The sequence below is a fragment of the Panthera uncia genome (genome assembly GCF_023721935.1).
Source record: "Panthera uncia isolate 11264 chromosome A3 unlocalized genomic scaffold, Puncia_PCG_1.0 HiC_scaffold_11, whole genome shotgun sequence".
Lineage (NCBI taxonomy): Eukaryota > Metazoa > Chordata > Mammalia > Carnivora > Felidae > Panthera > Panthera uncia.
In genome coordinates this window covers 40,869,575-40,886,205 of record NW_026057578.1, presented here as the reverse complement: position 1 = coordinate 40,886,205, position 16,631 = coordinate 40,869,575, and the positions used below count along the sequence as shown (strand labels likewise).

Here is a 16,631-nt window from a genome sequence, read left to right as displayed (position 1 = left end):
GTGGCTCTATGTTCTGGGTCAACAGCTGTTGGTTCCCAAATGGCTTCCTGCGTCACCTGGCCCCCATTCCCAACTCCTCGGCTGTTTCACTGTCATATACTTTTTAACATTAGATACTTCTAGTTTAGTATTATTTTTGAGTAAGAGAAATAGCCTTTGAAAGAATATCGGTTTGATATAGCCCACTGACAGTCCATCAAATGAGAATACTTACCCTTGGCAGGTAAAGCAGATGGAAATGTATCTTTGCCCTAGTGGTCGCTTAAAAATGTCAGTTTTACGCAGGGTTTAACCAGATGAAATTGCTGATATTCAACCATTTTTAACTTACAAAATTGGCAATTTCATCTCATTTAGCCTAAGAGCTTATTGATAGCAAGGCTTAAACACCAGTGTTAAGATTCTCTAAAAAGGAGAAATGAAGGTCATTTCCATTCTATCAGAAGGAAGAGAGTTGGAGAGCTGTTTCTGATGTAAATATAATTATTTTAATGGAGGCAGTATTTTTCTTTTATACTTTGTCTCACAGCCTTTCTACTTTAATTTGCTCTGTGCCCCAGCCCCACCAAAAGCACATGGACCCACTAGTGTGCATTTCTATCATGATTCATACTGGAATTTCTGCCCCCGTTCCTTCCTCTCTTCAGCTGTGTATAAGGATAGCCACCGTTATTCCCAGTTTTTATTGTGAGAGGAGTAAGCTGACAGGAACGGACTAATCTCATAGGACCAATCCCAGGATGGACTTCTGGGAGCCTGCCTCCCAACCCAGCCCCTTTCCTGTTACCCCCACTGCTGTTGCTCTCCCGCATGTTCCCATTCCCTTGTTGGGTACCAGTCTTCATGGGGTTCTGTTCACAGCTCTTGGAACTGTTGGCCACTGCCTAGCAGCTATACATCACTCTTCTGGTTTAATATTCTTAAGAAGGGGTTACTTTTTTTCTTCTGAATCCTAGATTCCCAAGGGCTTGAAAGGGGTTTTTCTGTACATTGCAGGCACCCTCTACAGCACTGTTGTGAAACACTCAGAGTCAGCGCTGATTCCTTGTCTCAACTCAGCCACGCCATGACTGTTTAAGTCTAGAACTAACTGTGTTTCCTGGTCTCTGAAGTTAAGTGGTTGAATATTATAGTCCTCTGATTATATGCCCGAAAGTTGTTAACAGGTGTCCTTTTCTTCTTAAAAATCTGAACGACAGCATTACACATACTTTATACGTGCCTATTTCACAGGGTGGTTATTAACAGCACAAAATTTTATCCTCCCTCTCAGAATAGAGTATTGCTGTTGACAACGAGGACAGCTAAATGCTTGCTCCCCACCCGGTTCGGCTGCCTCAAGTCCTGTTAGTGCCCCATTTCTGATTGAGCACACAAACGTGACTATAAATTTCCCCTGACAGAAACCACATCACCTCATCAGCCATATAAGAAAATGACAAAACAACCAACTGTGACAGCATGCCTGCCAAGGTTTCAGCGTCAGTGCTGGGGGGAAACACGCTTGTACAAGATAAAATCGGGGCTAGATAAAGCCCAAAAGACAAGCTCTGGTGTACCTGTCTTCTCGAAACTGCAACAGCTGGGAAGTGTGTTTTTGCCAGTGAGGCCAAGGTTCCAGAAAACCCTTTGCTCCCTGAGGCCACATCACCAGTCCAGGGATGGAGAGAGGGTCTAAGAGGATGTGGCATGCTGCTTTTCTTGTAATGAGCAGATCTCTAGCAAATCGTAACAGTAGCTAAGGTCCATCTGTCATTATTTCACTACATCTTCACAGAAACCTGGGGAAGTTTAGGATCGTTGTCCGCTGCCTTTCCGCAGGGAATATTTAGGCAGAGAGAAACACAGCCAGCCAGCTAGATAGTGGTCAAGCCAAGATTCAGACTGGGTGTGCCTTACCTCAGTAGCTAAGATCTTTCACTTTACCTTGAACTGATTTTAAAGCTCCGTGTCATCACCAAAATTGGAGCGTGGTGAGAGTAGGAGGAGAAGAGGTGCTCCATGCCACCCACCCCAAGTTTTCTCTGCTTTGGTACAACGCTCGAGTGTGAAAGGAGTAAACATCTTCCCAACCTCAGTTAACTTTAAAAAAGGACATTAAGTCCTCAAAGATACCTTGATGAGAGTTAACAAGGAGAATTGCTATTCATAAGAAAACAGAAGATACCTTAGATACCTAATAAAAGATGACAAAAGAGTTGAGCAGACACTTCCCCACAATGACCAACCAGATGATCAGTGAGCATGTGAAAGTGACACTCAACGTCATTAGTCGTTAGGAAAATGTAAACTTGAGCCACAGTAGAGATCACTGCCCACCCAATGGAATTGCAAAGACAAACCAGAGATGGACCAGATATTGGCAAGGATCTGAAGCAACTGGATCTCTCAGTCCCTGCTCATGGGAGTGTCAGGTGTTTAAACCACTCCAGAAAACCATTCGGTAATTCCAACACAGCTGAACACTTTCATACCCTGTGACCCAGCATTTTTACTCCCAAGACTCTGACCAGCAGAAATCCCTGCATATGTTCATCAGAAGGCCTTTGGGAAAATGTTCATAGCAGCACAATTCCCAATGGCCCCAAACTAGAAACTAACCAGTAGCCCAGTAACACAAGACTATTAAACAAATAAATGGTGAAATGTTCGCATAATGGAATACTGTGTAGCTACAAGAATGAGCAAACTATTGCTACACACAGCAAGATGGATGGATCTCACAAACATGAGGTAGGGGAGTGAAGGCAGACACCAAGGAGTTCATAAACCTCAAAAATAGGCAACACTGAGCCTCACTGTTAGAAGTCAGTCAGGCTAGCGTCAGTCTTTGTGGAGGGCGGGAGAGCAGGGCTGCGAAGGGGTGCTTGGCGGGGCCTACGGTGCTGATCATGTTCTCTTTCTTGATCTGGGTAGTGGCTTCAGTGTGTTGAGATGTTGAAAATTTACCAAGTTCACTTATGTGCACTTTACATATATTCTTCTACTTTAATACTGAGCTTTTCAAGCACTAAATATATAGGCGCCGGTTCTTAATTTTTGACTGCCACTGTGGTAATAAAAATTTAAATCAACTAAGAGATTTACATGTGTATAAAACAGGGGTTTTGTGACACACTGTGACATATGTTTTGGAAGAAACGTTAATTTTTTTCTTGATAATCCTTCATCAGCCTCTCAGTTTGTCTGAACCCGACAAGGTGAGGAAGGCAGGAAATAGTGAATTTCACCAACATCAGCAATTATTGCTCCGCTTAGCATTCATTTGACCAGAGCAGCACTGGCTGGTCAGGTGCTCATCAGATTATGGAGTTGGAGTTCTTTCTTGCCTCACGGCCTATAATAAAACTTGTCTTTTTATTACGATTTTAATACCTCCGAGAAGAGAAGCACAAAGAAAATAACCATGAAATCCCGAGACCTGGCTAAAAGCAAATCCTAAACCTTTATTCTCTAAAGAACAAGGAAAAGATTCAAAGAGAGGTCCTCCCTTCACATGGGAATTCTTCATTTGTAACCATAGCTATAAAAAGGCAATATGGAATGTTTAAGGAACCTGAACAATGGTCTCAGGATGTTTTACAGAATGTTCCAGTACTGTGCAAGGTAAGCTTTCATTCCTAGCACAAAAATAATTGAATTCTAGTGTGAGGAGGAGACTAAAAGAACAAACTTGCGTTTTAACAAGTAAAACTTGGGAAACACCCATCTGAGACAAAATATTGGGACTAAGACCTGTCCTTTCTCTGAGTTCCCATCATCTCTCCTCCTCATTTGACCATTGTGGAGTCCTACCCTGTCCGTTCAAGGTCACACAGTAGATTAGTGACAGAGTAGGGGAGGACCTACCATCTTTAAATTTCCAACCTCTTCCTCTTTTCACCCCATGATAGAGACTGCAGATAATAGATAAATAAAAGCCAAAGGTCATAGGTATGATATTAATGCATCTCTTATAAAATATGTATTTCAGCTTGCTACCCTTGAGTTCCCTCCAAAGAAACTATTTGGAAACAAGGATGAACGAGTGATTGCTGAGAGGCGAAGTCACTTAGAGGTAACAGAATTAAGCTTTGCTTTCTCCGTATAGAAAATTTGCCATCTGATTGACCAGTGAGAATTGTTCCTGTTACAAACACTATGGCTCTTGTTCACGGATGTGAAGGTGTTGTTTCATTAACAGCGGAGGTGGCTGCGGAACATCGTAAAGTAATGACATCGGTTTACTTAAAATGTCCGTCCTTAACCCCCCTCTGGTGTAACAGAACGTTTTTCCGGCTTTGAAGGAGATCACATTTCTTCTAAGGGTTAGGAAGCAGGCTGTGGGTGAGAGCTAACGATTCGCAGAGACAGATGGTCTGTAATACAGATTGAGGTACAAAAGCTTGCTGCAAGAAGCTTGAATTAATTAACTGAAGATAGATAGTATTGCATTATTGTTACTTTTTTGAGAGAGTTGGAAGCAAAAAGACACATACCTATTTTGGTCATGGTGAGGCTTTGTTTGACTTGTTTTAATTTATTCTTCTGAGCCAGCTACATATAGAACTTTGGCTCAGCACAGCTTGTTTTTCTGAGTGCCTCGCTGCCAATACACATTGTTGACTGCTTTATGTAGTTTGTATTCCTTTTCAAGATAGAGTTGCTTATTTGGTTGGAATCTAACGCTGAGGCTGAATCTAGGTGCTAAGGCACGGTCATAGGTATCCTGGGTTGTATCTCCTGCCGTTGTGCCGTTTTGCCTGGCTCGTGTCCCTTGCCACTGAGGCAGGCAGGATAAAATTACAAATAGCTGACTACAGTCTCATGTCAGCAAGCTTTCATGGGGCCTCTCAAATTCCTCTGTGCTACTTATTTAAGAGGAATAATAATAAGACCTGTTGCAAATGAAATCAAGTAAGAGAAGGCCCAAGAGAGCCCCTCCTGAATCATGAAGTGCTACATCAAAATTAGGTTCTATTCTCATTCCTGGTGACAGCCAGTTTGAAATGACTGCCCGTGGGATCTACTTAATGCTAGTGAACCAAGGATTAGGGAAACATCCAGAGACTGGAGGGTCCAGTGAGAGCAAAAGAAGGGGAGAAATGGGAAACTAAAATTAAAGATTAGGAGATTGCGGTCCATCAGGGGCAGCTTAGAGTTTTGAGATCCTCATATAGAATCGCTCTGAGGAAAGAAGGATTTTCAGGGTGTAGCAATCCTTCCTGGCATTTGAGTTATACTGGAGGAATGATGCATTTGAAGAGGTCCTGGGTCTATGAAGTCTGAGCTTTGAATGAATCATGGTAGGTTTCTAAAAATCATCTATGAGGGGCGCCTGGGTGGCGCAGTCGGTTAAGCGTCCGACTTCAGCCAGGTCACGATCTCGCGGTCCGTGAGTTCGAGCCCCGCGTCAGGCTCTGGGCTGATGGCTCGGAGCCTGGAGCCTGTTTCCGATTCTGTGTCTCCCTCTCTCTCTGCCCCTCCCCCGTTCATGCTCTGTCTCTCTCTGTCCCAAAAATAAATAAAAAACGTTGAAAAAAAAAATTTAAAAATCATCTATGAGTTGGCATGACCCTGATACCCAACTGAAGGACTTGCCTTCAAGGGAAAGGTCATGGTGGTGAGCCTGCTTGATCAAGTTCTCTTAAAGGTTTGCTTTGTATCATACAAAAAAATGTACAAATAATGATAGAACTGGTGATGGTTTATTTATTTTTTTACCTAACCTTTACCCCCTTCAGTTATCTAAACTTGTTTTTAATGGAAAGGTGGAGCATGATAGTGTATAAAAACAAGTTTATAAACCAACAGGAAATAGACTATTATCTTTCCTAGCTTCTCAGGGCTCCTGTTGAATTCACATGGCCCCCGGCTGTGCCACTACAGATTGGGCATCTTGTGTGTTGAGTATTTGTGAGCTCTGCCCTTGGTGACTCCTGTCTTTCCATTCCAGGTTTCAGGGTCAGAGCACAGCTCGGGGGCCTCTTTCATTCCTGGTATTTAGGTGGGCCCATCTTTGTTCTTTCTGTGCCTCCCACCCAATCACCTAGCCCTACTAAGCCATCAATTGTTAATGAACAGAATTCTGTATTGATGTCTCTACCTATACAAGGAGCCATTCCATTGCCTGTGACTGTTATTTACCTGTGGCTTTAGCCTTTAAAGAATGGATTCCATGCCTCGTAGAAATAGGCACATTTTTAAATTAAATGCATTTTCCTCATGCTGATGGTTAAATCTTAGAGTATTATGTCCTTTTCAAGGAGCAAGGATAATTCAGTTTCACTTTAGTGGAAAATTAATCTGAGATTCTTGAGTTAATTTCCCACGACTATTGTATCTTTTTTTTTTTAATCTAACATCAGAAGCCACCATTTGATTTACTGTATTTTCATGTGAAAATTAACATAATTACTTTCCCTGAGTTTCTGTTCGATTTAATTCAGTATACATTTACTTAATTCCTAATACATGCTGGAGACAGTGCTAGGTATTATATAGAATAATTTCTTTCCCTCTAACAGCATATATTTAAATTCCTATATGAAACTTTACCTAGAGATAAAACTAAATACATAAATACGTACAGAAAAATGGATTTCAGTAGACTACCTTTGTGCTAATACGCTCTATATACATAGTTTTGCTCAAACGAAATTATCTGACAATTTTTTAAAATCCAGAAACGCAACTTTATAAACCTCCTCACCCTAAGTAGGCTGTATAAAGCGGTGTTTTAAGCAGGCATTCATTGGGCTTTGATCTGCCTTTCTATTAAAATAGTTCCAAGATTTAGAACTTGTGTTGTTTAAGTTTATAGGCAGAAAATATAAAATATTTTCATATTAAAGACATAGACACCACACTGGTTCTTCCCAAGCTATGTAACCTGTTACAGTACTTATTTGTAAAAATGATGGGTAGTAACAGGAATTTCTAACCGTCATGAGATGTTTTGGAGATTGAGTTTCTTACTTTGGAAAGAATGGTACTAGCTGTGTATGTGGTGGTGGTGATGATGGCAGTGTGGGAGCCTGAGGGTTGTAGCCTGGTTATATTGCACCATAAAAGGTAGAAGTGAGTAAGAAGGCGATGATGGTCGATGGAGGGGTATAAATATGGCTTCCAGTGCTAGCTTTCGCTGATAAATTTGTATGTGGCCCACCCACACAAAGTTATTGGGCCAGCTCTAGTTTATACCTGGAGCCCCATTTTCCAGAATCTGGCCTGCTATTGCTTTGCATCTCAAGCTCGAAAGCTGCCCAGCACTTTTGCTCAAAAAGAGCCATAGAATCTTTGAAGGTTTGTAATGTGGTTTGTAACATTGCTTCCCTTGAGGCCCTGGAGGAACCAGCACAGTGTAGGTGTACGTGTCCTGGGCAGACCCTGCCATCAGGCAGTCAGAGGATTATGATGGCAACACTCCCCATGTGTGACATGCTTCCCAGGCTCATACATCCCTTTTTGTAACTTGGACAGCAGCCCAGGAGACATATGCTGGCAGGTAAGATAGTGGAGGTGACAGGAAACGAATACATCAGTCTCCGCCTGATGAATTATTTTGAGCAGAAAGGTTCTGTTTACTGTATTTGAAACCAGGTACCATTAATATTAGGCTGAACCATAAGAAACTGCCATTGTTGTAGGTCAAAGTGACAAAATATTGGCAGAATCCTCTGCTTTCACATAATACTACTGCTATCTTCCATTTACCTGGGCATTCCCTAAGTACCAGGCATAAACAAAATGCTCATATGTCATCTTCTCCCCCAGTTAGCTTGTGAGGTGAGCTCTGTTATCATCTCCATGTTGTAGGCAAGGAGATCTAGGAGGAGGAGGGGGACCAAGAAGGTCCTACCACCAGTCACTGACAAAGCCTCAGCTCACACTACGGCGTCTTTCAGAGCAAGCCCCTGTCATAATAATCAGCATGCTCGAAGTTTGGAATGGAATGGAGTCGTCCTGTAAAGGAAATGTCTTTTCCTTTGAGGAAACATCATCTTCCAGCATTACACCGCAATGTTAACTAAGATCCATTGCCTCATTATTTATTCTTAAATACCTTTTTTTTTTCATTCAGCAAGTATTGAGCACCTACTCTGTGCCAAGCAGTGTTCTACAAAACTCTAGAGCAACACAGTGTTTCTCATCTCTTTTTTCCTCATCTCTTAATTGACCCTGACTATAGGAGTGACCGCTCATTATATTTTTGTGCAAGGAAAAATACTTATCATAATTGTTGATTTTTAAATATTCACTTCATGGCTCATCAAAGGTTCTGAATCTCAATTGGTTATGGCTTTATTTTTAAATTAAAAAACATTTTTTTTATGTTTATTTTTGAGAGAGAGAGAGAGAGAGAGAGAGCGAGAGCACGCAAGCTGGGGAGGGGCCAAGAGAGAGGGAGACACAGAATCCAAAGGAGGCTCTAGGCTCTGAGCTGTCAGCACACAGAGCCTGGTGTGGGGCTCAAACTCACAAACCACAAGATCGTGACCTGAGCCAAAGTTGGACCCTTAACCGACCGAGCACCCAGGCGCCCCATGGCTTTGTTTATTTTTAAAGCATATGTCTACTGCTTTGTCAAATCATTACTATGCAGATTTATTTTCTACATGAATTGCCAAAGAGTATAAACTTAGAATATCTTCAGAGATTTTTGTGACTTTAAATATTTTATGCAAATATTATATGTAAAAAATACATAGTACGTTATTATATGTATATCCAAATGGCTATCAAATTGAGTTCTAGTAAGAAAAATGTGGTTGGCCTTAAACACGGCTCTAGGATATACTGCTTCTCAGGCTGCAGTAGTAAAGAACCACTTATTTATGCTCTGTCATTTATTAGTACTTTCGCAAAATGAATGAGCATTAATTACTAGAAACATGAAATGAAAAATGAAATAAAAAGGTCATATAAAATGCAAGCATAATTATTGAGCTTACTATATATAGATTCAATAGACATAAAAATACTGTTAAATTGCAATACAGGCGTCCAAAACACATACCACATTTTGAGTAGCACTATTCCATAATGTCCAGGAAACCTCCCCTCCACTTCTGTTAAGACTCCTGTCACTGTTTTGCTTGTACCAAGAGACAGGTTTATGTCCCAGACCTTCCCTGTTGTACTCTTTTCAGTTCCTTGGAGGCAGCAGAATTGCCATCTCATTTGATTCTTAGCCTCCCGTGATATTTTTCACATGCTTCACAAATCCATTGAATTATTCAATGAATATCAGAAAATCTGCCCCCATTACCCCCAAATTAATGAGTTTTGTGTTTTGTTTTTGTTGATTGGTGAGAGGTACGTTTTTGGTTACTAATTTCAGGCAACATCATCATCTTACTTGGAAACATTTCTGCTAATCATCTTAACAGTCTATCATTTTAAGGAGTAGTCTGTAATTAATGAAAGTACGTGAAATCCTCTAAAGCCATAAAGCTTTCAAGAATAATACAGCCACCTTTGGAAGTAAGAACCTGAGAGATTTCTAGGAAGTTTTCTTCAAAGTACTAAAGAGCATGCAGCAAGCCCAAGGCAACTTCTTTTTTTTCTTCCCCATTTTCATCTCATATTCTAGGGCCCTGTTAAGGATAAAAAGTGGTGTAGTTGCTAAGCATGTGGGCCCTGGGGCAGATTATCCTGGTCTTGAATCCCTGTGCCTCCCCTTTGGAGTTAATGTCACTGCTTCAGTTTCCTTCTCTGCAAAATAAGGATAAAGAACACCACCATCTTCCTAGAGTTGACCTTAGGGTTAAAGGGGGTCATGCATGTAGCACAGACTCTAGTACAGAGAAGAACATTCCAGACTGCTGGGCAGTCCAATGATGACAGTGAAGATGGGGGTAGTGGTGGTGGTAATGACAATGACAACAGTGATGGAGCCTTTGAGGCATGTTTAGATGTGCTTGAAGAGCCAGAGAAGGACAAGAGAGCACCGCCCTTCAGCAGCCATAACGTGTAACAATATGAGTATCTCGGTTTGTCACATCTACTTGGAAAATCAATGTCTGAGGGCAAAGACGCTAACATTATGTAAGTATTCTTATTCATGGTGACACCTGGATATCAGGAATCTCTTGCTTTAATACCAGCCTTTCTTTCAGCCTGTAAAATTATACTCTGAAAACTAGAACTGGTTTTTGATGATTTAATCGTGGTCAAGCTGTTATTCATTGTGAAAGAGATAAGAGGCATAGGATCATTATGAAATGAGCACACCTCCTCCACATTTACTTGGCTTTTATTCACAGCTGGTTAGTTCTCTTTGCATGTTTCCTGGGTCATTGGCTGCAAGACTGCCCACTGTGGAGTCCCCAGCTCACACCTGATGCGTCTCCTGAGGTTCTTCCCCTGAACAAATAGACACAGGTCAGTGCCTTTCAGCACAGACGCCCAGAAATATACCTCCTTTCCAACAGTGTTAGGTTTAGTGGCTCACGGCACTAAGGGAGAACATATACAATGGGAAGTACGGGGGGCATCCCAGCAAAAACATGTTACAAAGAACTTAAGGTAGGATTTGAGCTTGTTTTAGGTGATTTTGGGGAGTGTAAGAAAGTGGCGCTTTGCTCTGGACTGGTCTCTGGGCTGATTCTGTGAGTGTTTTAATAATTCTTATCTAGAGGGCAAGAAGAAGAGAGTGTTGTTAAAACTGTGATTGATGCGGCACGTGGGTGGCTCAGTTGGTTGAGTGTCTGACTCTTGATGACTTCTGATTTTGGCTTAAGTCATGATCAAGTCCCTTGGGATCAAGCCCCATGAGATTTTCTTTCCATCTCTCTCTGCCCATTCCCTGCTTGCACACATGTGCGCGCGCTCTCTCTCTCTCTCTCTCTCTGTCTGTCTCTCAAAATAAATAAATAAAACATTTTTTTTAAAACTATGATAAAAAAGCAGTCAGCCATGTTAGCCAGAGTAGGGAGCTATTTGGGCATATTCATGGTTTGTACAGTGTTCATGTTTTTGTCTGTGTTTAGACGTGATAATGGAGCGGTCTTTGTGTGGGGGCAGGGAGGGGAAGGGGAGGCGCCTTCATGATCAGAGTAGCATTGTCCTGTGTTAGTATTCTTTGAAGTTGTTTATGGTTGACAGGAGAATGCTACAACTTAGCTGTGAGTACCAGGCCAACCCCTAGCTGTTTTTCTTGCTTTCTTTTTTTCTTACAATAAAGGGATGCCCAGAGTTACAGGTATAATCTTTCTAAATGGAAACAGTGCACTAAATGAAGAGCTGTTTCCAAAATAAAGTCTTGATATTTCTACTGCCTTAGCTACCAAATACAGGTATTAGTGGTGATTGTCAGTACTGATGCCACCACTACCCCCCACTGCCAAGAGTCACTTTTCTGGCTTATGGTGCCCGCCACACATACAGTCTGGTTCTCCTCTGCCTATTATACTTTAGTTTTATGTTAGCTTCAAACCTTAAATTTCTAACAACAGAATCATTTGTTTAGACGTTTTATAGGTTGAGCCCTGTCAATTTCAGAGTAAATTTCAGGAGGTAAAAATCCTTAAGTTTTCTCATTCATTTAGCTATCTTAAAGATATCCAGCAGTTCTGTGCTTAATTTAACATCTCTTCCGTCTACATTCTGCTGATCTTGCAAAATGGATAATTGTAGAACCATTATTAAACGTAAATGTAAGAAATATTTCACACAAAGGACCATTTTCTTCCTCACTAATGTTTTTTTTTTTTTTTCCTTTTGGTTTTCTGGTTGTTCACATTAACTGTTTTCTGTTATTAGTCCATTACCATCATCGTCAGTAGCAAAGCATTTTTGAAGGGGGTTAAGTGGCTGTCAAGTGCATTAGAGGGGATGGAGCCAGTTTGACAGCTGTTTCATCTTGATGCTTCGTGGAGTCAGAAGAACTGAAAAGGCTGTGATACTGGGGCTAAGGTTAGGGAAGGAGACAGCAAACTATGTGATATTGGAATCATGCAGAAGGTTCTAGAGTCAGACCTGGGCTTGAAACCCAGTGTCCGTGTGAACTTGGCAAGTTTCTTCTGTCTCTGAACTTCAGTTTCTTACTTACTAAGTGGCAGAACTAATATCTACTCTGTAGAGTTATTGGAATTACATGAGAAATCATATATACTGGGAGTAAGCCATGCCATAATGTGTGGGGAGAAGAATTATGAGAAAGAATGAACTCCACAGGTAAATTGCCAGTCAAGAAGATATTTTATATGACAAAAACCCTTATCCTATCAATGTAAGTGGTGCTTCATGGTCACATCAAAGATCGTGAGTCTCCAACAGGAAGGAAAATCCTACTTTGGTTTCCATGATTAGTTGTTGGTTTAGGAAGCCAAGATTAAATGTTACCCAAGAGAGTAAAGACTTTCAAATCCACATGGAGGCCTGGAGCGGGAAGGGAAGCACCCCCATACTGCCTTCAAACAGTTTTATTCTCTTGACATTTTTCTCCCTCTCTTCCTCCTGTTCTTCCTCCTCCCCCACACCCTCAAGGCATCCTGTATGGGGCAATGGCTAGCAACTCAGGAACTCAAAACACAAAGTGTTCTCCATCGTTGGGCTTGTGATCTAAAACTCTAAGCTGGCAATCAGGATCTCCATTTCTTTATTGATTATGATTAAGTCAACTGAAACATCTCCAAGCTTGGAGCATGTCCTTCAGTTCAGATGTTTTCTCCTCAGAGAGACCTGCCTCCAAGTGGAAGCAGCCTTGACCCATTAATCCCCACCATATCCCTCTATAGTGTCTTGATCACAACACTTAGTAGCAGTTGGAGGGAACTGTTGTGTGTTGGTTTGGTTTTTAAATGCTTTATATTTTACTAGAAGGTAAGTTCTGTGACGACAAGGATTCTAGCTGCCTTGTGTATTTGTTTCCTCAGTGCCTAGAACAGTATCTGGCCCTTGATAGATTCTCAGCAAATGTTTGTTGAATGATCAGTTAAAGCCATGCTGAACAGTATATGCACATATTTGTTCTGAAAAATTTTTTTTTTCTTTTCTCAAAAAGAGAGCATGTGCTTGACCTTGGGTTTGAATGCCAGCTCTGCCACTTTGTAGTACGCCACTGAGCAAACTCCTTACCCACTCTGAGTTTCATTATTCTCAGTGTAGAATAGGATCAAATGAGAACAGTATGTAAAAAGTACCTAATAGAAGTCATAACCCATAATACGTCCTTAATTGATACAGGATAATGGTTAAAAATGTACACTATACAGTCCAGTAAAGCTGTTTGCGAATCCTTGCTCTGCTGCTTACTGACTAGGTAACCTCTCTGTCAGGCTGTCTCCTCATCTATAAAATGGTGATAATAATTGTACCCACTTTGTATAATTGTGAGGGTTAAATGAGATGATTCATACAATATACAAAATACTTGGGTGCCAGGTACATAGCAAACCCTAGAAATGATCATTGTTTTTGAAAATGTTGCTACCTCGTAGTTGCCATATAGTGACTTATATAGTAAGTATACTTTTATAATTAAACATTTAAAGTCCCTAATTAATGTCATGGGACAAAGAAAAGGAAATAAAAGGTCTACCTATTGAGAAGGAAGAAATAAAGCTGTCTTATTCACAAATGACATCATTATCTATGTAGAAAATTCAAAACTGAAACACCTTTTGGAATTGATAAGCCATTATGGCAAGATTGCAGGATACATTAGTTAATTGCATTCCCCTATACCAATAATTAACAAGTGGAATTTGGAATTAAAAACACAGTGTAATGGGGCACCTGGGTGGCTTGGTTGGTTTAGCATCTGACTATCGATTTCAGCTCAGGTCGTGATCTCACAGTTCATGAGTTTGAGCCCCACACTGGTCTCTGTGCTGACAGTGGAAAGCCTGCTTGGATTCTCTCTCTCTCCCTGTCTCTCTGCCCCTTGCCGCCCCCTCCCCCCAAATAAATAAACTTAAAAAAAAAAAAACAGTGCCATTTACATTAGCACCCACAAAAAGGAAATGCTTAGGTAAAAATCTAACAAAGTATGTGTAAGGTCTATATGAGGAAAACTATAAAACTCTGATGAAAGAAACCAAAGAACCAAATGAATGAGGTATTTCATGTCCTGAGTAGGGAGACTCAGTGTTGTTAAGATGCCAGGTCTTCCCAACTTGATTTATAGATTCATTGTAATCCCAATCAGAATCTCAGCAAGTTATCTTTTGACTATGGACAAACTGAAGTTTAAATGGAGAGGCAAAAGTCTGGAATAGCCAATACCATATTGAAGGAGGAGAACAGAGTTGGAGAACTGACACTACCCAACGTCAAGACTTACTAGAAGCTACAGAAATCAAAACAGTATGTTATTTGCAAAAGAACAGACAAATAAGTCAATGGAGCCCAGAACTAGACCCACGTAAATACAGTCAAGTGATATCTGACAAAGGCACAAAGGCAATACAATGTAGCAAAATAGTCTTTTCAACAAATGGTGCTGGGACAACTGGACATCCACATGCCAAAGGGGAAAATAATGAATCTAGACCTAGATCTTACATCCTTCACAGAAAGGAACTCAAAATGGATAGTAGATCTAAATGTAAAACACAAAACTCTTAGAAGCTAGCATAAGAGAAAACCAAGATGACCTTGGGTGTATGGTGATAAACTTTTAGATACAACATCAAAGGCACAGTCCATGAAAGATATAATCGATAAGCTCAAAGTCATTAAAATTGAAAAATTTTGTTCTACAAAGGCCCACACCTAGAGAATGAGAAGACAAGCCACAGACTGGGAAAAACTATTTGCAAAAGATATCTGATAAAGGACTCTTACACAAAACAATACAGTGAACTTTAAAAAGTCAACAATAAGATGATGAAAAACTCAATTGAAACATGGGCAAAGACATGAACAGACACCTCACCAAAGAAGATATACAGCTGGCAAGTAAGCGTATAAAAAGGATGTTCATCAACATCATGTCATTAGGGAATTGAAAATTAAAAAAAAAAAATGCTATACCTCTCCACACCTATGAAAATGGCCAGAATAAAACACTAAGGACATCAAGTGTTGATGAGGCTGTGGAGCAACAGGAACTCTCATTCATTGCTGGTGGGAATGCAAAATGGTGTGGCCACTTTGGAAGACAGTTGAACGTTTCTTATAAAAATAAAGACAGTCTTAATATTCAATTCAGCAGTTGCACTTCTTGCTGCTTACCCCAATGAGTTGAAAACCTATGTCCTCACATACACTTATATGTGAATGTTTATAGCAGGTTTATTTATAATTGTCAAAACTTGGAAGCAATCAACATGTCCTTCAGTAAGTGAATAGATAAACCATGGTACACGAACCAACAGTTAAATATTACTCAACCCTAAAAAGAAATGAGCTATCAAGCCATGAAAAAACATAGGGGAACCTTAAATATATACTACTAAGTGAAAGAAACCAATCTGAACACTATATACTATATGATTCTAACTATGTGACATTTGGAAAAAGCATAACTTATGGAGATGGTAGAAAGATAAGTGGTTACCAGGGGGAAGAGGGAAGGGAGGGACGAATGGGTGGAGCACAGAGGATATTTAGGGCAGTGAAACAACTCTGTATGACGCTATCATGGTGGATACATTATTTGTTTGGCAAAAGCCCACAGAATGCACAACACCAAGAGTGAACCCTAGTGTAATCTATGGACTTTGGATGATGATGATGATGATGATGATGATGATGTGTCGGTGTCATTTCATTGCTTTATGTAAGATGTCACACTCTGGTGTGGGATTTTAATAGTGGCTGCGGGCATGTGAGGGTAGGGGTGTATGTGGGAAATTTTTTTACCTTCTTCTCAATTTTCCCGTCAACCTATAACTGCTCTTAAACATATCATCAATAACAAATTACAAATAAATCATTATGCAATCATCATACATTTATAATCTCCTTTCTTTCCTTCTTTTTTTTTTCCTCATTCTTCTTTCACTTCTACCCTCACATCCTCCAATTTTTCCAGTGTCCCTTTATTGCTTTGCTAAAGAAAAAAGAAGGAAGAAAAATGGATGGATGGATGGATGGATGGATTTGACATCATTACACGTTTTTCTTAAGAGTATGAGGTTAATCTGTTAAAAGAAAGGTAATCATCCTCTAAACAAATAATATTTTTCATACGTATTTTATCCACTTTTAAGCAAATGATAATTTATATTCCATTAAGATTGGCTCACGCCTTACTCTGAAACTTTAAAGTCACTATTTTGTCTCTTTACCAAGCAACATTTTTCTTCACTCTTTCTTTCCAAACTCAGATGTCTGTGTATATGATCAGTGCTTCTCAGAGTCTGCAAATTAATGAGGTGCCTATCCAGTGGACAGCCTTCACAAATTAAAACATTTCAACACAGAAACCAAGAAGGAAATCTCTTGTAATTGGATGTAACCATAAAATAAGGTTAAAGGCCACTTGGAATACTGATGTAATTGACAAATAGTTGCACAGATCCTTTCCCCCTATAATTTTCATATATTACTACAAAGACTTTTTCACATTGATATTAGGTTCAGAAGACCTTTGTGCTCTTCTCTCTTGTAGTATCACTTGGGATATTTTAGGTGACCTATTATTACATTTAATTACAGAGTATAATTTGTAAAGACTTTTTCCTTCAAGTGTCACTTTA

At 40.2% G+C, this 16,631-nt stretch overlaps 1 protein-coding gene across 4 annotated transcripts in view; it reads left to right on the top strand.

Moving 5' to 3' along the window:
• KIF16B (kinesin family member 16B) overlaps positions 1–16,631 on the top strand; it is a 299,460-nt gene that overhangs the window by 261,788 nt on the left and 21,041 nt on the right. For all 4 annotated transcript variants that reach the window (XM_049650080.1, XM_049650081.1, XM_049650086.1 and 1 more), the window contains one exon: positions 3,974–4,057. In XM_049650080.1, the coding sequence (XP_049506037.1) occupies positions 3,974–4,057 (84 nt within the window). The remainder of the gene's footprint in view (positions 1–3,973; positions 4,058–16,631) is intronic.